This window comes from Lolium perenne, chromosome 6 (genome assembly GCF_019359855.2).
Source record: "Lolium perenne isolate Kyuss_39 chromosome 6, Kyuss_2.0, whole genome shotgun sequence".
NCBI lineage: Eukaryota > Viridiplantae > Streptophyta > Magnoliopsida > Poales > Poaceae > Lolium > Lolium perenne.
The window spans coordinates 219,333,481-219,358,162 of record NC_067249.2 but is presented as its reverse complement, the minus strand read 5'-3'; the positions used below and the strand labels follow the sequence as shown (position 1 = coordinate 219,358,162).

The window sequence follows — 24,682 nt, the reverse complement described above, 5'->3', positions numbered from 1 at the left end:
TTGTGAAATGAACTAAAGTGAAAGATTTTGAAGGTGAATGTGACCTTGAGGAGATGGTGATTTTTGATAAAATAGATGATTGAGTTTGAATGCGATACCCTTCCAATTATACAAGTACCCCCACAATACCTGATTATGGGTAGGGCTTAACTAGAAACTTGTGTATTTTAGTATGGGTTCCCTCTGAACAAACATCATAGGGGTTACGCTGCGGCTGCCTCCGTTACTTGTGGATTGAGGTTGAAATGAGGTGAATGTACGGCCCAAGCCCTGTGCAGTTCCCGGGTTAACTGCGGTTTCCACCGGGAGGCCAAGCTCATGGGGAGAGGTGCTCATACTAGCATATATAAGTGAAAGGTTTCGATTGATGATCCGCGTACTGTGTTACGATGATTCGAGGTTACCCTCGACGGATGTAATCAAAAGTTGTGGCACAAGAGTACAACCTCTGCAGAGTGTTAAACCTATTCGAATAGCCGTGTCCACGGTTACGGACGATTGGAAAGGCCATACTATCTCCGTTATCATTAAAATGTTTTGATTCTAGAAATGAATGGTGGTTTGAAAGGTGACATTAGGGTTATCCATAATGAGTTGTGGGAATGACACTAATGTTCCCACTTGAGTTAGTCTAGCACATGATAAGGCTTTACCAAAGATTTATGAAACTAAAACTTGGCTTTATGCAAACAAACCTAGAGCTTAGCACCCCCTTTCACTTAATGAGTATTTATCTTAGAGTTAGTTTGCGAGTACTTTAAAAAGTACTCATGGCTTTGCCCTGGCTATTCAAATGCCAGACTATGAAGGAGAGCACCAGTATCAGGATGACGGACAACAGGACGTCTACGATAACTAGGATCGTCTTCTGACGTCAAGCGTTGCCTGTGGAATAGATCGTCCACTACTACTTCGCTTCCGCTACTATTTGTGATGTTGAACAATATATTCGTGTAATATTGGATCATGTGATCTATGGTTGTAAGACAATATGTGTTGTAATAAATGATGACTCTATGCTACTTACTATTATGTCTCGCAAAAACATTATTCCTGGGATTGCGATGTACGGCATAATAGGCATCTGGACTTAAAAATCCGGGTGTTGACAAGTTGGTATCAGAGCCATTGTTTGACCTTAGGAGACCCTAGTTAGAATGGACGCTCAAAAACTTAGTTTCAAATTTCATGAGTTGACTAGTTATGAAAATCTTATTCACCTCCTTACCTTGAAGAGTCTTTTACAAACTTTAAATTCATGCCCTTCTTCTAAGAGAATTAAAAATTTGGAACACTTGCACTTATCTAACTTAATCATCTCATCTCTCTACAGATGGATCACGTCGTGGACGCGCAGCCCTTTCTCCGCATCGAGTTCTATCGCTTGGGGAACGGTGGAGAGATCATCTTCGAGAGGGACCTCTTCTCCCTCTCGTAGTTCCTCGGCGCCCACCACCGGAAGTCTTTGGCGGAATGCTGAATGACCAACCCGGTGGTCAACTTCAGTGGGTGATCATGGTGGACCTTCGTGGAAGGTTCACGCTCCCAATGAGCGCAAGGATCCGGTTCTCCTTCGGGGAGAACAACCGGGCGTATGGTCTCGCAAGGGGACTTCGGGAAGGACTCGCACGTACGTGCGGGCAAAACTTCATGGACTTCACCGACAGTCGCTTTGTGCACTATGCAAGGCACAACTCACTCGGAGTGCCAATGAACCTGCCGTCACACCCGCAGCTTCGCCACCATGTTGATCATCTTGACTTCATGCTGAGTGAGACCCGCATCGACCTCGACAACTCCCGCGAATACGCCAACCACACTCACATCCAGTTGGCGCAGCAGGCGGAGACCATCAAGGTCATCGCCGGAGAACGCAGGGCACTCCGCCGTGCCAACCAGAAGAAGGATCACGCCATCAACCGCCTGAAGGCCAGGATCGCCACTCTGAAGGCGACCATCGCTGCACAAGCTGAGCAGATCCAGGAGTTGGAAGGCGAAGGTGAAGGGGAGAACATCCAGGGGGACGGCTACTCCTACGTCAGCAACGACGACGACTACGAGGAGGAGGAAGACGACGACCTGGAGTTCCACCCTTACGAGGATGGCCACGAGCACCTCGATGCCGGGGTAGACAATGTCTACCCTATCAACGTCGATGGCGAGTAGTCCCGTCTGAGCACTTGCGCCGCGTGTTATGTATTGGTCCTTTGTACCCGCCCCATGTATCGTAGTTTGTTGAAAGGGTTCTTAAAACCCTCCTGAACATTTGGCTTGTAATATGTGCTACCTCCATGACTATGTTTGTCTGTGTGTAATATTATTATTATTATGAATCAAGTTTAAGTTGTATTTTATCCCAAAATGAGCCATAGACATCTCCCTCTTATCTCATGATCCCTATCACTGTTCAGATGGCACCCCCAACTCGCAACATGACTCAGGAGGCAATGCTGCAGATGTTACCTTGAGATGTTGGCTGATAGAGAAGTTGAGAGAGCTGAACGGCAAGCCAACCTAGCTGCACTTCAACAACTTGCTCAGGGCAATCAAGGCAACGGAAACCACGACCACCCAGGGTCAAAGCTGAAAAACTTCCAGAACACTAACCCACCTGTGTTCAACAAGACAGAGGAACCCCTCGATGCTGATGATTGGCTCCAGACTATGGAGAACAATCTCGAGGTTGCCAGAGTGGAGGACAACGAGAAGGTGTTGTTCGCCACCCACTATCTGGCTGGACCTGCACGTGCCTGGTGGACAAGTACCCGCGCCTTACATGCGGGGAACCTGATGACTTGGGAGGACTTCAAACTCAAGTTTAGCAAGTATCATGTGCCCCCGGGTTTGATTAAAAAGATGAGGGATGAGTTCAGGGAACTGAAGCAAGGCAGAATGACCGTGGTAGAATACCGCGACAAGTTCCTCACTTTGTCAAGGTACGCCCCGGATGAGACGGACACCGTCGAGAAGAGGAAGGAGAGGTTTCTGAATGGACTGCATGATGAGATGCAGACTGTACTGATCAACATCCCCTTTGCTGACTTAGAAGCCCTTGTTGACTCCGCCATTCAGATGGAGGGGAAGATACACCAAGCCAATGAGAACCGCAAGCGCCGTATGATGAACCAGAGTGGGCCCAGCCACAACCACAAGTATCGCCCCAACTCAGGTGGAGGGTTCGCCCCAAGAAACAACAAGCCCCCGATGCAGAATCCACGTCCGAGTTATCAGGACCGGAGTGGAGGAAACCCTAGGTCAGGAGGACACAACAACTACAACAACAACAACAACAACTTCAACCGCGCCCCACCTCGCGCCCCCAACAATAACTCCAACACTGCTCCAAGGACTGGGAGCAACGCTGTTCCCATCACCCCCAAGGACAAGTCAACCTACAACTGCTACGAGTATGGAGTGGCTGGACACTTCTCCTATGAGTGCCCCAAGAAGCTCGCCAAGACTGCCGCCAACACCTCAGGCCCTGCGCAGCAGCAGCGTCGTGTCACCACCAACAAGAAGTTCGCCCCCAACAACCCGAACAACCGCAACGGCCGCCTCTACCACATGAATGCAGAAGAAGCTCAGGAAGCCCCAGACGTTGTGCTGGGTATGTTCTCTGTTAACTCAATACCCGCAAGAGTGCTGTTTGATTCTGGAGCATCGCATTCATTCATTACCGAAGATTTTGCATGCACTAGTAAGATTCAACCCATCAGTTTGAAGCATGTCATGATAGTTCAAATACCTGGATCAACAACTAAAGCTAGAAAAATTTGCAAAGATGTGCCAATCAGAATACATGAAATAGAATTCTATGCAAATTTGATTGTTCTGGGAGCCAAAGGTTTGGAAGTAGTCCTGGGAATGGACTGGATGGCGAAACATCATGGACTGATTGATTGTGCCAAGAAGGCCATCACCATGACTAGTAGCACCGGAATAATAGTCGAACACATATCCGAAAAGATGCCCCGAAAATTTACCTGTAACCAAAGCCTAGCCAAACCCACCTTGGATCAGATCAGGGTCGTTTGTCGATATCCTGATGTGTTCCCAGATGATCTACCCGGTATGCCCCCGTGATCGGGATATCGAGTTTATCATCGAGTTAATCCCCGAACCGGACCTATAGCCCGAGAGAGCCTACGGCATGAACCCGGCAGAGTTAGTGGAACCGAAGAAGCACTGGATGATATGCTATTCAAAGGTCTGATTCAACCAAGTGCGTCACCCTGGAGATCGCCAGTTTTGTTTGTGGATAAAAAGGACGGTGCCACTCGTTTGGTTACGGACTATCGTAAGCTTAACGATGTCACCATTAAGAACAAGTATCCATTGCCCAAGATAGAAGATCTGTTTGACCAATTGACCAGAGCCCGAGTATTCTCAAAGATTGATCTCATGGACAGGATACCATCGATTGAAGATTCGTGCCACCGATATCCCCAAAACTGCCTTTACCACCAGATATGGATTGTATGAGTACAATGTCATGTCATTTGGATTGACCAATGCCCCCGCTTACTTCATGAATCTCATGAATAAGATCTTTATGAACTTCCTGGACAAGTTTGTCGTTGTTTTCATCGACGACATCCTCATATACTCCAAGTCCGAGGAAGAACATGAGCAACATTTGGAAGTGGTCCTAGATACCCTTCGGGAACATCAGTTGTATGCCAAGTTCAGCAAGTGTGAATTCTGGTTGAAAGAAGTAGGATTCTTGGGTCACATCTTGTCAGCCGGAGGAATTGCCGTTGACCCCGCAAAAATCAAGACTGTTGAAGAATGGAAAGCCCCAACCACTCAGACCGAAGTCCGTGCTTTTCTTGGATTGGCGGGATATTACCGCCGATTCGTTGAAGGGTTCTCGAGTATAGCAAGACCGATGACCCAATTGTTGAAGAAGGACCGGAAGTTCGAATGGACCGACAAGTGTGAAGAGAGCTTTCAACAGCTCAAGTTAAGATTGACAACAGCCCCAATATTGGTGATGCCGGATATTACCAAGCCCTTCGATGTGTACTGTGACGCCTCCAAGATTGGTCTTGGATGTGTGCTGATGCAAGAAGGCAAAGTGATATCTTACCTATCAAGACAAATGAAGCCGCATGAACAGAACTACCCAACCCATGATTTAGAGCTAGCAGCGGTGGTGTTAGCGCTGAAAGTATGGCGTCATTACCTCATGGGTAATCGATGCGAGGTTTACTCGGATCACAAGAGCCCGAAGTATATCTTCACCTGAGGAAGGAGCTGAATATGAGACAAGCGCAGATGGATAGAGTTAATCAAGGATTACGACATGGAAATCCACTATCACCCCGGCAAGGCCAATGTGGTAGCGGATGCTCTGAGTAGACCGCCGTGTCGGTTGAACTCCCGTTAGCAATTGAGCAACCTAGCCTGTTTGAAGAGTTTGAATAGTTTAGACTTGAACCGGTTAGCGAAGGATACCTCGCGACATTGAACTCCAACCCACCCTGATTAGTCAGATCAAAGAAGCTCAGAAAGGAAATGCTAGCATTGACGGAATCAAGAACCAAATAGCCGCCGGAAAGGCACCAGGATTCACCGTAGATGAAGAAGGAGTGCTATGGTATAACAAGCGCCTTTGCGTACCGTCAGACTCAGAATTGAAGCAAGTTATCCTGAAAGAAGCTCACGACACCCTATACTCCATTCACCCCGGAGGAACCAAGATGTACCAGGATTTGAAGGAACAATTCTGGTGGCATGGAATGAAGAGAGAAATTGGAAGCTACATCGCCAAGTGTGACATCTGTCAAAGAGTCAAAGCAGAACACCAACGCCCGCAGATCTGTTGCAACCCCTCTGATTCCCGAATGGAAGTGGGATTCCGTAGGAATGGACTTCATCACCGGACTGCCCAAGTCTAGTAAAGGAAATGATTCCATCTGGGTAGTGGTCGACAGACTGACCAAAGTCGCCCACTTCATCCCCGTCAAGACCACCTATCAAGGACCGAGACTCGCAGAGCTATATATCTCAAGGATAGTCAGCCTTCACGGAACCCCGAAGTCGATAGTATCCGACAGAGGATCCCAATTCACCTCCCGATTCTGGCAGAAAGTCCATGAACGACTCGGAACTCTTTGAATTTCAGCACAGCCTATCACCCGCAGACAGATGGACAGACAGAAAGAGTCAACCAAATATTAGAAGATATGTTGAGAGCATGTGTGCTAGAGTATGGATCTATGTGGGAAGACTGCTTGCCGTACGCAGAATTCTCGTACAACAACAGCTACCAAGCCAGCTTGCAGATGGCCCCCTTCGAAGCACTGTATGGAAGGAAGTGCCGTACCCCTCTGAATTGGTCGGAAGTAGGAGAGAGTCAAATATTTGGACCAGATATTCTCCGAGAAGCCGAAGAGAAGGTTCACAAGATTCGTGAGTACCTCAAGACAGCCCAATCAAGACAGAAGAGCTACGCCGACAAGAGACGCCGAGAGATGACCTTCGAAATCGGAGATTTCGTATATCTCAAAGTGTCCCCTCTTAAGGGAATGCAGAGATTCCAGCTTAGAGGAAAGCTCGCACCCCGTTATGTCGGACCTTTCAAGGTCCTGAGTCGCCGAGGAGAAGTATCCTATCAGCTGGAGCTACCGGAAGAAATGTCAGCGGTGCACAATGTGTTTCACATCTCGCTACTCCGGAAGTGTTTAGAAGTGCCTGAGAAGACCGAAGTTTTCAAGAACATCGACCATCGAGCTGTCGATATCAACTCAGATCTGACATACCGCGAAGTACCTATTCGCATCTTGGAGGAAGCTTTCAGAACCACCCGTACTCGAAGTATCAAGTTTCTGAAGATCCAATGGAGTAATCACACCGAAAAAGAAGCCACTTGGGAGAGAGAAGACTTTATGAGGACTGAGTACCCAGATCTCTTTAGTACCTAGTTTTCTCAGATCTCGGGACGAGATCTTTTGTAAGGGGGAAGGGTTTGTAACATCCCAAGTTTCAACCATAATAAACAAGAAAGAGAAATTCCCCAAACCCAAAATTTGCAATTAACAAAAAACTTTTTCCATGCATATAGTGCCACATATAGATATATGCATTTGAGTGATATTCTTTTGTGCAATTGCCATGATGAGTGTTAGTATGATTAAATATTGTTATGTGAACCCTAAGCAAGATCACTAAACCCTAATTTGAGGGGAAATGGAGAAAATGAGAAAAACTCATTTCTCACTCACATACACAATATGCATTTTAGCAAATCCTCAACCAAGGCCAAGATTGCTTGCCCCATTGCTTCTAAAATGCTTCAATGTGATAAACTAACACTTTTGCATCCTTGGATCAAGAATCAAATCAAAAGAAATCAAGATTTCATCATACATGTGATAATGGTCACTTAACCCAAAATTATTTTCTTCACTACTTTACCCCTCTGTATTTCTCAAATCTTAAACTAAGCAAGGTCAACTAAAGCCAGGTCATCCAAGAACATGTCAAGGTGAGTAACTTTGATGTTGACCACCCTCCCTAAAGTTGACTAGGTTGACCAGAATAAGAGGGCAAAGAGGGAACCCGAGAGAGAGAAGAAGATCACCTCAAATTTGAAATGTTGCAAATCACTTCCAAATTGAGTGCCACCACCACCAATACATCACAATAATTATATAAATGAGATTCACCAAAGAGATTTTCAAAATTCAAAAGAAAGTTTCATGCGGGCATTTTGTCGAACAGGTGGTGACGACATCCTGGAATTTGTGTTACATGCTATTGTCCAAATAGATTTGAGCCTAAACCACTTTTGCAATGTGATCATCAGCCTCCCCTACACCCCTGCCTCTAGCCCAGTACTTGCATGGTCGATTAAAGTCGAGGAGAAACCCTAAAACATGCCAAACAATGCCATGCCGGCCACCTTTGGCACTCCTCTCCCTGGCCTCTCCCTCGTCGTTTCTCCATGTCCTCGAGCATCCCTGCAGCACAAGGACGCCAACGGTACGCAGCCCCAGCTCGCCAAGGCTTGGCATTGGCCAGCAGCAGCGCGTCCAAAACGTGCCAGGACGTGCCAGCCGGCGTGGTGATCACGCCCTGGACGCGCCAGGACGCCACGGACTCGACCGCTACCGTCCTCGCCCTGCATCCCTACGCCTGGAACGAGAACCGCCTCTACGCCCTCTACACGCTAGACATGCTCAAGCACGCGCAGAAGCCTTGTCGCCGTCGTCCTCGCCGGCGAAGTACCGCGGGTACCGCCACACTCATCACACGCGCCCGATCGATCCCATCTCCCTTTTTCTGCGCCAGCTACTCCTCGAGCACCGCCAGGACAAGGCCTACACGCTGCCGTCCTTCGCTTGCCCTTTCGCTCGCCGGAAACGCCACGCCATGGCCGCGCCCTTGCAGCACCCCGCGGCACCCCTCGACACTATAAATAGAGGCCCTCCCCGCAAGCTCTCCTCACACCAATCGACTCCCTCTCACCACCGATCTTCCTCACCACCATAGCTCGTTCGATTGCCGCCGGAGGAGAAGCAATTTCAAGATCGGAGCCGCCGGGGGACGCAGCTCACCGTCGACGATTGGCGCCACCCCGAGCGCCGCCGCTGCTCCCAAGCTCTTCCCCATCTACTACACCTTCACCGCGCATACTTCCTGAGACCTGCATCGGCCTGGTAGGCTCTCCGACCCCCTACTGCCGCCATGACCTCGTCGGAATCCCGTCGGTGACGACGACGCTCACCCGCCGTCGATCCTCTTTCTAATCCTACGGTCGAGATAGAAAATACCGCTTCGGCGTTTAAAGAGGCGCCGACAGGTGGCCCCCACCCTGTCAGCGCGGCCCGAGCGCGCCAGACGCGTGTTGGGCTGCGAAGTGCTGTTGAATTTCGTTTCGGCCCAATAACTCTTCCCGCCTAAGCCCACAAATTCAAATCCAGTTTTTTCTTTATTCAAATTGCTCTGCTGAATGTTTAGTAAAATTTGAATAATTTGAATTCTACCAAACCAAATCTAGCAAACTTTATACCGTTGGAAAGCCCATGAATTTATCTATCCAATGCCACTGGCCCCATCTCCATTTTCCTTGTAGATTTAATTTGACAAAAAAGACAAGATAGGGACTTTTGCACATTCAAACTTTATTTAAAATTCAACCAGAATAGATTTTTAAGTAATTCCAATTCTAATAAATCACAAATGATGTCCTCTAATTGATTATGCAATAACATAGCCCTGTTGTTTGTATGATCATGGACTAGATCAAATAAAATGGCTATGTAGTCATTTCTAGAGCTTTTTAAAGTGGAATTCAAACTCAACCCTAATATGAGAATTACCTCTCATTTAAATTTTGATCCTAAGTACTAATAACCAGGGGGAATGACTTAGGCTAATGAACCCTTGAGAATTACTACTTAGAGATTTTAATTCATTTAAATGTTAAGTTTTAAAACTATGTGAAGTATAGCACTTCAATTAAATTGAACTCACATATAATAGATATGAAATGTTGACTTTGGGTCAACCTATATTTCATACCTTATTATTATATGAAGAGATTAAATCTTAATAAGAGGTAGTGAAAAGAAATGATTTCTTTTAAAGACCTACCTACCAAATTTAACTTTGAGGAATGATGAGAGGAAATTATTTTTCTTTCAAATAAAGACAAATCCAATAATCCACCATGCCATGTTTGATTGATGATAGGACTAGTGTGTGAACTATTTTGAGTGCCTCTAGTTTAGTATGTGAGCTTGGTTTAGTATTTATACCTCGTATTCGTATATAGACGCTAGTAACGAGGAGTACCAAGAGGAGGAGGGCTACTCTCAGGAAGAAGAAGAGAACTTCGATAACTACCCAGCTCAAGGCAAGCTAACCCTTGCTGAAAACAAGTGCTTAGCTCTACAAGAGCAAAGGCATCTTTACCCTTTACTTTTATATATTACCTATCCCATGTTTTTACTTACATTTGCTTTTGCTTATTTATTTCAAAGTACTTTTTGATTTATGATTTACTTGTCTGGAATAGAACAAGAGTATCAAAGTTAGCCTAAGCAAATAAAGCTAGATAGCACCCCCTCATGACTAGTTGCTATCGCTAAGAACTAAAATTGACTACTCTAGATGGGAACATTTGTGAAATGAACTAAAGTGAAAGATTTTGAAGGTGAATGTGACCTTGAGGAGATGGTGATTTTTGATAAAATAGATGATTGAGTTTGAATGCGATACCCTTCCAATTATACAAGTACCCCCACAATACCTGATTATGGGTAGGGCTTAACTAGAAACTTGTGTATTTTAGTATGGGTTCCCTCTGAACAAACATCATAGGGGTTACTGTGCGGCTGCCTCCGTTACTTGTGGATTGAGGTTGAAATGAGGTGAATGTACGGCCCAAGCCCTGTGCAGTTCCCGGGTTAACTGCGGTTTCCACCGGGAGGCCAAGCTCATGGGGAGAGGTGCTCATACTAGCATATATAAGTGAAAGGTTTCGATTGATGATCCACGTACTGTGTTACGATGATTCGAGGTTACCCTCGACGGATGTAATCAAAAGTTGTGGCACAAGAGTACAACCTCTGCAGAGTGTTAAACCTATTCGAATAGCCGTGTCCACGGTTACGGACGATTGGAAAGGCCATACTATCTCCGTTATCATTAAAATGTTTTGATTCTAGAAATGAATGGTGGTTTGAAAGGTGACATTAGGGTGATCTATAATGAGTTGTGGGAATGACACTAATGTTCCCACTTGAGTTAGTCTAGCACATGATAAGGCTTTACCAAAGATTTATGAAACTAAAACTTGGCTTTATGCAAACAAACCTAGAGCTTAGCACCCCCTTTCACTTAATGAGTATTTATCTTAGAGTTAGTTTGCGAGTACTTTAAAAAGTACTCATGGCTTTGCCCTGGCTATTCAAATGCCAGACTATGAAGGAGAGCACCAGTATCAGGATGACGGACAACAGGACGTCTACGATAACTAGGATCGTCTTCTGACGTCAAGCGTTGCCTGTGGAATAGATCGTCCACTACTACTTCGCTTCCGCTACTATTTGTGATGTTGAACAATATATTCGTGTAATATTGGATCATGTGATCTATGGTTGTAAGACAATATGTGTTGTAATAAATGATGACTCTATGCTACTTACTATTATGTCTCGCAAAAACATTATTCCTGGGATTGCGATGTACGGCATAATAGGCATCTGGACTTAAAAATCCGGGTGTTGACAGGGAGTGGCGGGGCCGACTCGTCAGCGGCACAATAAATTTTTAACCTAACCGTCGCCTACCTCGCGACGAAAGTTATTGGCGGTGCGGTTCCCGCAGCGACGCAGCGACGGTGCAGCTCCCGCAGCGACGCAGCGACGCGTCCCGTCGCGCCTAGCTCTGCGTGCCGGCGTTAATGCGCGCCACCGCTACCCGCCTCCCTCCGGCCTATAAAAGGGCCGCATCTCATCGTCCCTCTCACACACAAACCCTAGCGCCTCTCTCTCAAACCCTAGCCGCCACCATCTCAACAAGACTCGACGCTATGTCCGGTAGAGGCGGAGGCCGACCTCGCGGTCGTGGTCGTGGTCGTGGTCGCGGCCGCGGCAGAGCTGAACACTCGCCGTCGCCTTCCACGCCGCCGGCTTCATCATCGTCGGAGATGGACGTGGAGCCGGCCAGCCAGTTCGAGTTCGTCCTCGTCCTCAAGGGCGACCCGCACGGCATCCAGAGGCTGCCAGACTCCTTCGCCGACTACGTCGCCGGCGACGATCGCCCGCGCACGATGCATCTGCGGGAGGCTGCGTGCGGCTACTACCGGTGGATCGTCGACGTGATCTACGACGCGCGCGGCAAGATGTACCTCAACATCGGCTGGGAGAAGTTCGCGCGGCACCACGGCCTCCAAGCCGGCTTCATCCTCCAGTTCTCCTACTTTGGCGACAGGGACATGAGCGTCAAGGTCTTCGACGAGACGCGGTGCCGCCGGGACTACCAAGGCGACAGCACCGACGAGGAGGACGACTAGTGTTGTTTCTTCGCAGCGAATACGTGCACGGAGGTTTCTGCCTGTTCGCCTCATCGGTAGAACCAACAAGGGCACCATCCTCCCGCTGGATTTTCCAGTTTAGGTGACTGGGTGTGCCCTCGAGTGTTCTTTCTTAGCAGCGAACACACGAAACCTTCGATGCACGGCCTAGTTAGGTTTAGTTTCTTTGCAAAATTTTATATGTGTCCACGACGGTTCAAACTATGTATTAGTTTGTGGAAAACCACGTTCCCAATTATGTTTTCGTGTAAACCACGTTTCAAATTATGTATTAGTTTGTGGAAATTGAAATAAAAAAGCCAAAAAAAGTATTTTAAATGTTTGGGGGAGGCATTTGGGGGACGCGGCTGGGGAGCGACGTCCCCCAAAGGCGGCACGAACGAAACACGTCCCCCAAACGCTCAATCCGGCGCGGTTTGGGGGACGCGACTGGAGATGCTCTTAAATTAATATTTTACTAATTATTCTAATTTAAATTAGATAATACTCTCGCGGGCTTATGCAAGATGCCACTTGCAACCCTATATACCACCGTGGACACTGTGTCAAGCCATGGTGAATATCTTTTTTCCAAGATTGGTGTCTCCGTTTGTCCTGGCCCGCTCCACCAGCCATATTTGGGAGATGATGCCTCGTCTTACAATGCCTGGTCCTATGATCTGGTCCATTATAGGGTGGTCATACCAAAAATTGATGCTGACCGGGCACCAACCTATGATTTGAGCTTATCCAGTCCAAGGAGGCTAGGAGGGTGACATTTTGTTTTCTGTACCTGGTCCACCAGCCATAGTCCAATGATGTTTCAGCACACAGAGATTTTCATATTGGCTCATTCATTTCTTCTTTTTTACAGCTTATACAAAATAAAGATACTTCAGCTTTCTCCATGTCGGTACAACAAACAAATAACTCAACTGCGCTAGGCAGCGCACTACATGGTACAACAAGCCAAAAATCCTACAAGGTCTGTATCCATTGAGCTTGCGATTCTGTTTGTGAGTCAGTGATGGTATCTTCCGTGACAAAGCTCTCGATCTTGTGGAGAGACTGCACAGTGACAAAGATGTTGTGTTCAGGAAGTGCAGAGTGACAAAGATGTTGTGTTCAGGAAGTTGATACAGTGATTTGTTCATTTGGAAGGAGAATATGAAATTTGTGGCCATAGAAAAGGTAAGAAATATATACCTCAAGAGCAATATCGATGGGCGTCAGCTTAGAGACATCATCATGACCCAGTTTACGTGCAATTTCTGCAAATGGCAAATACATATTTGTTATTCCACATAAGAGCAAAATTTGTATCAAGCATCACTATAATCTGTAGGTACAAATTCTAAGTCACTAAAGACATGAGTTTGTGGGGAAGACCAGTGTTTTTTTTTTGCGGGGAAGACCAGTGTTATTATGGGGATCATACCTTCGAGAGAAACCCTCACATCAGCATTTGCATAAGCATCACCCCTTTGCTCTGCGAGTGTGCTGAGTTTAGAAAAGGCCTGAGATAGAAGCAATTCAATCAGTCAGTGATACGAACGCTAACATAAAATGTGGACTGATGTACACTAGTGCAACAAATGAGAACTTGATTCGTTTATTAAAATTAATCTACATTATTCATATCAATATTCCAGCATTGCACAAATTGCAAGTTCAAGTAGTTACCATTGTGTAAGGATCGCCAGATGGCTGATCTAGAAGAGGACGGGATGCAGTCCCCACTTTAGCAATACGCCTTGCAAGAGCCTCCAAGGGCACATCCAACCAGACAGATAGGCCCTTCTTCATATTTTTCCTGATAATACGACAAGCAGCCATATCTATCAGCAAAAGTGACGGTGCGTGCTATTCTGAATGGAGAAATAGAGTTAACTCTAGATACCAGTTAACTGGCCGGATAACAGCACCACCTCCAGTAGCAACAACTAATCGCCGCATTGAGGACAAATCCCTCAAGACACTACTCTGGAAAGCATAAACGAATACTTCAGTCTCAACATTAAAAGAGCTCATATGCTGAAGTTTCCCATTCCGGTCAGTAGTAACAGATGAAAGTATAAGCCAGATGAATCAGCTACCTCATTATCTCTGAAGAAGGCTTCACTATGAACCTTGAAAATTTGCGCAACCGAAGGCATGCCAACAGCTTGTTCGACCAATTTGTCACTGTAAAGTTGTAGAACAAAAAAAACTTGCCATCAGTATCTACGCATCACTACAAGCAAAGGGCAATTGCCCTCTTGCAAACTGCTACTGCTAGCTTCATCAGGAAACACAAACCTGTCAAAGAAAGAATAACCCAAAACTTCAGCTAAGATCTTCCCGACCGTACTTTTCCCAGAACCCATCATTCCTGCAGATATGTATTCGGCTCATCAGTAACAAATTCAGAACTTTCATCCGCCACTTGATCATTTTGTTTACTTGATAATTTAGGAGGATCGAGAACTAACCAACTAAGTAGATACACCGCCCGTTCATGTGGAACAGAACGTCTTCCGATTTTCTCTGAAATTGCATTTGAGCAAACCAAATTAGACTGGCTTTCAGAAGATACGGAATCTCTGGTAAGCATCAAGATTGAATTTTTGCTTTACAAGGTGTCCAGGGTAGCATTCAGTACCTTCAACAGGAGGGCATCGTCTACGGAGTTATGTAAGTTTTCATGACCTGCACAATCACAAGATCAGTGGTCAATTTCACTGTATTTCTCCAACGCGTATAGATTGCTCTGGCATGAGACAAATAAGCCACTCGATTTAGCCATCCGATCAGAAGATAGAAACGTGCTAAAATTGGCGTCAATTTGGCCAAGAAACTTTCAGCCAAATCGAGCCAATCTGACAAAAAAAAAAGAACAATAGGCGAAGACCGTGTACCTCCGGAGGATTTCTTGGCGCGGAGCGGCGCGAGGGGCTTGGACCCGCGCGCCCGCACGGCGGCGGCCGGCGACGCCAGCTGATCGGCGACCCTGAAGCTCCCGATCCGGGAGCTCCTCCCGGCGTCGCACATCGCGCCCCGGCGGCGGGCGGAGCCGAACCCCGCCGCCCTCGACTGCAGCGCCATCCCCACGCCCGCCTCCATTGCTCGCCGGTCGGTCTGCCGACACCGCTACGATGCAGGGATGCGGCGAGGCGATCGGCTACGGCTCTGCCTCCCCTGCGGCTAGAGACAAAGAAAGATAGAGAGCGAGAGCAGGTGTCGGGTGATTGCTGGGGAGATCTCTTGCTGGGGCGGCGAGACGAGACGAAAATGTGCGGACTTGAAATAGGCTGGCACATCCGCCGCTGCCGGGAGCCAAGGACGCCCAGACGCTGCCGAGTAGTTGCGTAATCTGGAGGCGGAGTTACCGTTTTGCCCATCAGCCTTTGACTCGGCATACCTACTTTCCTCATCCACTTCTCTCGCTTATCGTAGTGAACATTTTTTGCGTGCGGCTAGGGGCAATTTGGTCAGGGTTAGTTGAGCTGTGGATTTAGTACGGAGATGACTCACCTACCGTGAGGTGCCACGTCGGACTGGCGGGGTTGGTGTGGAGCGCGGAGAGCATCGCATCGTGGCATGGACGGCGAGGAATCCAAACGGAGATGATGGGCAGGAAGGCAACGGGGATGCTCGATCGCATATTCTACTCCAGGGCGTCTTCGGTACCGTGAGCCTATTTTAGGCTCCATAGGGACAAACGCTAGGGTCAAGCACGTCCCAAACAAGTTTAAGCCGAAATCTTCACTTGCAACAGTGGCTTGGGTTGCAACTTGCATCACTACGACTAAGGGCATCCCAGCGGCGCGACCCAAACTGTTACTGAGCGACCGTTTTTGTCCGCAGTGATTGGAAATGCGTATGGGGTTTTTGTCCGCAGTGACCGAAAATACGTCTGGGGTCTGCTCCAGCGGGGCGACGCAAAATGATCGGATCGTCCGTGGAGACGCAAACCTGGCCCAAATATGCGCCAGGTTTGCGTCTTCGCGGACGCTCGGCGGTCGCGCCGAGTGTCCGCAGAAAAAGACGTAGGACCCACGCGTCAGTGGCTGGAGGCCGATATTATTCCCGCCACTGGCCATTCCCCCGCGCGAAATTGCAAACTAGACCGGCGCGAGCAGTCCAGAAGCGATGGACGTCCTCGCCGCCGCAGCTACCGCCATGGATGTGGAGCAAACCCTCGCACCCGCCGCCGCCCAACACTCCCCCGTAGCCACGACCATAGCCAGAATGGAGGCTGCAACTTCGGCGGAAGCAAAGCGGGCCGCCACCGGCGGCGGCCGGGAGGCAAAGCCGAAGGCGGCAAAGAAGGTGCTCTCCGCGGAGGAGAAAATCGTGGAGGCCGCGAAGCGTCGCGGGCGGCGCAAGAACCAGAAGATCAAGACTGCCGCGGCCGCCAACCAGCAGGCCTGGCAGATGCAGATCAAAGCCGGCGTCGCGCAAGTAGCCCTCCATCCGACCTTAGCGGAGGGCTACATGCTCGTCAAGAGAGAGGGGATCGCCGGCGTCGCTCCTCCGGCCTCTTCGGTCAGCTCGGTAAGTTCCCAGCTGCGCCCTGGAACTCCCGCTCCCTTGCAGGCCCACGCGGCGTCGCGGTTCGCCTCCGGCCTGCCGCCGGTGAAGTTGACCGGGGCGGCGGTTCCCGACCTCAACCGGACGCCTAGAAGCGGTGACTCCTGCCCGGGCGCAACACAGAAGACGCGGCAGGTGCCGGAGGAGAGCATGCCGCAGCCCCGCATCATGTTCGACGAAATGGCGCCTCCTGCCCCGACGATGGACGACACGGTACGTGAGCTCTGTTAATGTATGCGAGTGCCGTGTATCATGCGTCTGATGTCCGGTCGTTCGTAGGACTATTGGAAGGACCGCCATGATTCAGACATCCAGGAAATTATCTTCGGCGGCGGCTTCGTTCGCGATGATCGGGCCGGGACGCAAGATGACTGGGTAGCAACACAACACATTTTGGGTGTCCAAAATGCGTCGCACCGCTAGAGATGCCCGAAAAGCCTATCCGTGTTTATTTTGCTGACGGTAAATCTAAATGGCTTTGAACGATGTGACATTGGCTTGCATCGTCAGCATACCCATCAGACGTGAATATTTTTAACCCATCGGCCCTAGACAAGTTGTTAGCAAGAATACTTGCATCGTCACCATACCCTTTCAACCAGCTAGCACATATGTGAACTTTAGATCAAGATCTATAGCAGTTAGCATATTATGGTTGGTGTCGTGCTTTCTTTCCATTAATGCTGAAGAATGAGTTTTTGGCACCCAAGCTGTCACATGAGTACCATCGATCGTCCCAATACAATCATGTAAAGCAACAAACAGTGAGTTATATTTTTTACCATAGTATTTGTATGATGAAATGAAAGTAGAGATTCAGTGCTCACCCTGAAATATGTATGGCCGCGACCCGGCAACCAACATCCCCCAGGTCGCCTGCAGCAACGTTGGGGCCGAGCTCATCGTCGCCGACGTCGACTTCGCGTGCGTCGACCGGTCGATGGGCCTCATCCAGATCCCCTTCGACGCGGGCCTCCCCATGTCAATCCAGCTGGTCCGCTTCGCGTGCGGGGGCTTCTCGCTGACCGTCTCCACCAACCACCTCCTCACCGACGGCAGGGCGTTCATCCTCCTGCTCAACAGCCTCGCGGAGATGGTCGCGGCCATCGAGCGGCGCCTGTACCGCATCGATGCGGCCGACCTCGTGGAGCTCCATAGGGCAGCCTAGGCGGACGGCCGCCGCACCTCGCGCTTCGTGGCGCTGGGCGCGCACATCTGGAAACTCCTGGCGCGTCGACGAGTTCGGCCGGCGCGAGATGGTGGTGCGAAGTAGGGCGACGAGGAGGCAGCTCTCTGGGGCGGCTACGTCGGCTACGTCGCCGGAGCAGGGGTGACGCACGGGTGAACGGATCGTAGCGAACAAGAGGGGGGGTGAATGGCGCTACGGCACGTTTTAAGCTTTTTCAAGTTTTATGCAACGGAAGGTAAAGGTGTGACTTTTAGCAATGGGGGTGATCCTACAATGAAGCTAGAGCATGTGCAACAAGTAAAGGAATCAACAAGATAAACAAAGAAAGGAGCGAGACAACCGGGGGGCGCGAGGCGAGTCGAGGTTTGTTTCCCGCAGTTCCCTCCACTAAAGGCGGTACGTCAGACGTCTGCGTTGAGGAGGTGCTAGTCTCACACAAGAGACTAGGCGGCCACACCACGAAGGAAGGCCTCACCCTCTTCCTCGAGAGAGCTCCACGGAGGTGCTCTCCCTCTTCCACTAAGGCACCGGTCGAGGCGGTGATTCCTTCACAAGGTTGGGGCAAGCTCCACACACACAAGGATGCTCCCAACACCCTATGGAGCTAGTACATCACCAAGCTAGACTCCATAGCTGCACATCTCCAATGCTCCACCATAGGAACCATCACCAATGCTCCACCATAGGAACTCTTCCAATGCTCCACCAAGAAACTCTCCAAGGCTCCACCAAGAAACTCTCCAAGGCTCCACCAAAAGAACTCTCCAAGGCTCCACCAAAGGAACTCCCCAATGCTCCACCAAAGGAACTCTTCTCCAAGATCCACCAAAGGAACCCTACCACCAAGATCCACTAAGGAATAGCTAGTATTTATGAAATCTCTCTTGGTGGAACTATAGATCGGGGTCTCCTCCACCTATCCTCAAAATTAGGGCAAGATTGGTTGGAGGGGGAAGGAGATCCACAAGGATTAAGCTCAGCAACAATGGAGGAGAGAGAAGGGGAAGAGATAAAATCAGGTGGGGAAGAAGGGGCCCTTAAATAGGCTCCTCCAAATCCAACCGTTATGTCCAGATTTGGCATAAGCGGTACTACCGCTTTGGGGTAAGCGGTACTACCGCCCTGAGTTCGAAAACACCCCAGATCTGGTCAAAGGACACAGAGCGGTACTACCACCCGAGGTACCGCTCGTGGTACCGCAATAGGGTCCAGACCTTACTGGATCCAGAGCGGTACCAGGGCGGTATCGGAGCGGTACGACCGTAACGCGTTACGGTACCTCAAGCGGTACCGTGAGCGGTACTACTGCCCCAAGTACTGCAGGGGTACCGCAACTTGTTCTGGGGGACGAATTCAGCGCAGACTCAGAGCGGTACCGAGGGCGGTACCTATAGGGGTAGCGGTACTACCGCTACAGGTACCGGTAGTACCGGCCTGGCTAAATCTGGTTTTCTTCCCTTTTTCTCTCCAACTTTGTTACCTCGCTAAACACACACAAAACCGGAAAACCTATCAACTACGCTTCAGTCTTCCGATCTTGACGCGTCCGGCGAGGTCACCGTGTACTTGCAAATCTAACAATGATACTCAAGGCACACGGTGAGATTGCTCAAGTGTTGTCATCAAACACACAAAACATGGGATATGAATTTTGCTCTTACAATCTCCCCCTTTTTGGTGTTTGATGACAACACAAGAGTTGACAACAACATATGATATTATGATGAGAACATTAGATTTGCAAAAACTAGACGGAGCTCCCCCTACACATGTGCATATCATGAATATGTATGTGAATACAAATACACATGTTATAGAGACATCACTCCCCCTAGGTTTTACAAACCAAGCACATATGCAACATAGATAGATGACATGTTCAAGAGGCATATGCATAATATGGAGGCAACATAAGATCATATACGGAGATTTGGGTGAAGTTATCATACCATAGCCTTGAGAATACCCGAACTCACAATAGGATGCCTCCATGGGGTTGTTGATGTAGCCGAGAGACAAGATAAGCAACTAGAACCAAACGGCTACAAACAACAAAGGTCTACATCCACCTAGGAACTTCTCCCCCTTTGGCATCGGAACACCAAAAAGGAGGGTAACGAAGCTAGAGAGATGGAGAAAAAGAACATACAACCAAGCTTGCAAAAATCACGAGAAAACAAGCTTGGAGGAGGTTCTCAAAAACAAGAGGGAGAAAGCCAAGAAGAAAGACAAAACAAGGTCATGAAGAACCAAAAAACCCGCAAAGAGGGGGTGTTGGTGGCCGAAGCCACCGTGTGAGAGTATAGTAGTTGTGAGGTCGCGTAGATGTATCTAGGACTCACGGACTACAACTCAACATGAAGCTCATAAGTCACTTAATTGACAAATAGCAAATGTTTTGGATTTCTTTATGCATTATGGGGGGAGTGATAGCTCAATGGATTTAAACCGCACTCCCCCTATGTCCATGCGTGCCTTTCATCTAGATATGACGGTAAGATTGGTATGTGCGCACGACGGTCAAGCAAAGTTCGATGGATCAATGATGTTTAGCTCATGCCTCAACTCAATAAAGCGCTTCTCATCCAAGGGCTTCGTGAAGATGTCCGCCAATTGCTCCTTGGTGCCAATATAGGATAGTACAATATCTCCGCGAGCAATGTGGTCTCGGATGAAGTGGTTCCGTATCTCAATGTGCTTCGTCTTGCCATGAAGAACCGGATTGTAGGCGATCTTGATTGCGCTCTCATTGTCGCACAAAAGAGGCACCTTGCTATACTCGAGTCCATAATCCCGCAAGGTTTGCCTCATCCATAAGATTTGAGCACAACTACTCGCCGCGGCAATACACTCGGCTTCCGCGGTGGAGACGGAGACACAATTTTGCTTCTTCGAGGACCAACACACCAAAGATCTTCCAAGAAAGTGACATGCTCCGGAGGTAGACTTCCTATCAATCTTGTCGCCCGCCCAATCGGAGTCGGTGAAACCAACCAAGGCAAAGTCCGTGTCCCTTGGGTACCATAGTCCGAAGTGTGGGGTATCAACTAAATATCGAAAGATCCTCTTGACCGCCACAAGGTGGCTTTCCTTCGGACTTGCTTGAAACCGTGCACACATACCAACGCTCAACATGATATCCGGGCGAGAGGCACAAAGGTAGAGAAGCGAACCTATCATCGAACGGTAGAGCTTGGTATCCACCGCCTTGCCGCCCTCGTCAAGAGTGAGTTGACACTTGAGTTGCATCGGAGTTCCGATCCCCTTGGCGCCCTTCATATCAAAGCGCTTGAGCATCTCAAACCTATTTGTCATCAACATAGCAAACTCATCGTTGAATTTTGTGTTAGTAGAGCCAAATATGATGTCATCTACATAGAGTTGGCATACGAAAAGCTCCCCATTGACCTTCTTAGTAAAAAGAGTGGGATCGATTTTCCCCACTTGGAAACCATGGTCTTCAAGCAACTCCTTGAGATTCTCATAACAAGCTCTAGGAGCTTGTTTGAGACCATATAGGGCCTTTTTGAGCTTGAAGACATGGTCCGGAAAATGGGGGTCCTCGAAACCCGGGGGCTGCTTCACATATACTTCCTCATGTAGAGGACCATTAAGAAAAGCACTCTTAACATCCATTTGTTGCAACTTAAAGCCATGATGTGAGGCAAAGGCCAAAAGGATACGGATGGACTCGAGCCTTGCAACGGGTGCAAAGGTTTCACCAAAGTCCACGCCTTCAACTTGAGAATAGCCTTGTGCCACCAATCTTGCTTTGTTGCGGATGACCGTGTCACTTTCATCTTGCTTGTTCTTGAAGATCCACTTGGTGCCGATAACATTGCGGCAATGATCAGGTCGCTTCATGAGAGTCCATACATCATTCCTCTTGAAGTTGTTGAGTTCCTCTTGCATTGCATTCAACCAATCGGGATCGTTTAGAGCATCATCAACTTTGAGTGGTTCCACCCTAGAGACAAAGGCATGGTGTGCACAAAAGTTTGCAAGTTGCCTCCGAGTGGTGACATTTCTCTTTAGATCACCAATGATGTTTTGCAAGGAATGAGACTTGAGACGCAAGTGTCTTGGAGTAGAATCTTCACGGCGAGTGTAGGCTTGAGGAGATGGTTCTTGTGAGTCCTCTTGGCCTTCATCACGGTTTAGGTCCTCGCCTTGACCTCCATTGTTGTTGAAAGAGGCAACATGGTCATGAGATCCGGATGGCTCGGGGGTATAGGGAGTATTATTGTCTATGAAGACTCTCCCTGAACCACTCGGAGAAGAACTTGAAGCTTGACCTTGGTCACTTGATGTTGGGTGTTGAGGTAGACGAGCTTGCGGTGTATGTTGTTCTTGAGCTTGTTGAGGTGAACTTGGACTCGATTGTTGTTGTAGATGTCGAGGTTGATCTTGAGGTTGAGGTTGAACTTGAGGTTGGTGTAGAGGTTGGCTTGCATTTGTTAGATCAACGGAAGAAGCTTGGCCTGTTGGTGTAGATGGCTCCACTTGGGTGGAACTTGGTCCTTCCCCGGTACACATAGAAGGTAGCGTTTGAGGTAGGCGAATGCCCACACTCATCCTTCCTATGGTATCCGGGGGAATTGCATCTCCTTTCTCACAAGAAGCACTTCGCTCCTCCAAAGATCTATCATCTTCATCGAACGTCACATCACAAGATTCTACAACACGTCCACTTGACTTGTTGAAGACTCTATAGGCGTGAGAATCCGTAGCATAGCCAACGAAAATTCCTTCTTGAGCTCTTGAATCAAACTTGGATAGGTGTGTGTTCTTGATAAGTATGTAGCATTTGCATCCGAAGACCTTGAAGTATGACACGTTAGGCTTGTTGCCGGTGAGGATCTCATATGGTGTCTTCTCAAGACCTTTGAGAAGGTAGAGGCGATTAGTAGCATGGCAAGCGGTAGAGATAGCTTCCGCCCAAAAATTGTAGTTGGACTTGTATTCCATCATCATGGTTCGAGCGGCTTCGATCAAGGTTCGATTCTTCCTTTCGGCGACCCCATTTTGTTGGGGAGTATATGGCGTGGAGTATTGGTGTTCGATTCCTTCCTCGCCGAGAAAGTCATCCAACATGTAGTTCTTGAACTCCGTTCCATTGTCGCTCCTTATTGCGAGAATCTTGTTGTCGTACTTGCGTTGAACTTGGTTGGCAAGCTCCATCATGGTCCGTTGAGTCTCACTCTTGTAGTTGAAGAAGAATACCCAACAATAGCGTGAATAGTCATCAACGATGACGAGGCAATACTTCTTTCCTCCAAGACTTTCATGATAAGGTGGACCAAAGAGATCAACATGTAGGAGCTCCAAGCATCTTGTGGTAGAGATGATGGTCTTGGCCTTGTGAGGAGCTCCATGCATTTTTCCTTGTACGCAAGCCCTACAAACACGATCCTTGCAAAAAGAGACATCTTCTTTTAGTCCGAGAATGTGGCCACCCTTGTGGAGACTTTGCAAAGTCCTCATGTTGACATGGGCTAGTCGGCGATGCCATAACCAACCCTTGTCACCTTTGGCGAATAAGCAAAGAGCGGAAGATGTTGTCTTTCCGGAGAAATCGACAACATACAAACCGTTGTCTACATATCCAACAAAAGCTACATTGAGTGTCTTGCTCCACAAGAGGACCACCATATGTTCATCAAAGAATGTGCATAATCCCATACGAGCAATTTGATGAACGGAGAGTAAGTTGTAACCAAGGGTCTCGACAAGGAGGACATTCACAAGTGAGATGTCGGGTGTTACCACCACCTTGCCAAGACCCAATACCTTAGAGCACGTGTTGTCGCCATATGAAACGGTAGAGAGAGAAGGCACGAGGTCGACAACAATATCCTTGCTTCCGGTCATATGACTTGTGGCCCCACTATCAACCACCTATTTAGCGCCACCGGAAGCATAGTCCTACAAGGAATCAAGTCTTGGATTTAGGTACCCATTTTTCAATGGGTCCTAGCATGTTAGTAACAAGGGGTTTGGGAACCCAAATAGTCCAATCAACATTGTCCTTTGGAGGACCAATAAAGCGAGCACGAATATGTCCATAGTAATCAACAAAAAGAACATGAGAAGGGTTGTTAGAGCCGGCGAAACCCGTCGAGGCAGAGTTGGATACTCCATCCCTTCTTGAGCTAGCATTGCTCCCTTCACGGTTGGTCTCCATGTTCTTCTTGGTCCTCCTCTTCCTCTTCCTCTTTGGCTTGGTAGCCACTCCTCCTTCATTGCAAGAGCCCTCTTTGGCTCCATCTTTGGCTTCAATGATTCCTTCCAAGTACTTGGCTTGAACTTGGAGTCTCTCCACCTTGGCGTTCAAGCGATTGACTTCATCTTCATGCTCTGGGTGTGGATGGCAAATATCAAACACTTGGACCTCCTTTGCCTTGTTCACCCGGAAGTGTTCCATCAATGCTTCTTCTTGGAGAGCGTTCAACTTCATGAGCAAGCGCTTGTCATTTTCCATCTTGGCAATGTCGCTCTCATGAGTGCAACATGCACGGTCCTTGCTCAAGGGAAAGTACTCCTTCAATGTTTCTTCTTGCATGGAGTTGATCTCCATGAGCTTGGCTTCCCTTCTCTTCAAGGCGGCAATTTGCTCCTCATGATCACAACATGTATCCTTCTCCTTGCTCATGCGGAGACACTCCACCAACGACTCTTCTTGCTTGCTACTCAAACTCAATAGCTTGGCCTTGGTGATCTCAAGAGCGGCAATTTCTTCTTCATGGTTGCAACATGAGGTCTTCTCTTTGAACAAGCGGTAGTACTCATCCAAGGCTTCTTCTTGAAGAGCATTGAATTCCAAGAGGAGAGAATTGTGCCTCCTCAAGGAAGTAACTTGATCCACAAGCTCATCATGGGAAGAATCGGGGTCTTAA

At 48.3% G+C, this 24,682-nt stretch overlaps 1 protein-coding gene across 1 annotated transcript; it reads right to left on the bottom strand.

The window, feature by feature from the left end:
- Positions 1 to 12,841: 12,841 nt before the first annotated feature.
- LOC127306136 (shikimate kinase 1, chloroplastic) lies at positions 12,842 to 15,330 on the bottom strand. Its single transcript, XM_051336744.2, has 10 exons — positions 14,923 to 15,330; positions 14,667 to 14,713; positions 14,497 to 14,551; positions 14,324 to 14,396; positions 14,122 to 14,209; positions 13,926 to 14,008; positions 13,709 to 13,838; positions 13,464 to 13,542; positions 13,232 to 13,296; positions 12,842 to 13,093 (listed from the first exon to the last, which is right to left on the bottom strand). Exons 1-10 carry the CDS (start codon positions 15,125 to 15,127, stop codon positions 13,004 to 13,006), a joined length of 915 nt encoding a protein of 304 aa, XP_051192704.1. The 5' UTR covers positions 15,128 to 15,330; the 3' UTR covers positions 12,842 to 13,003.
- Positions 15,331 to 24,682: the final 9,352 nt, after the last annotated feature.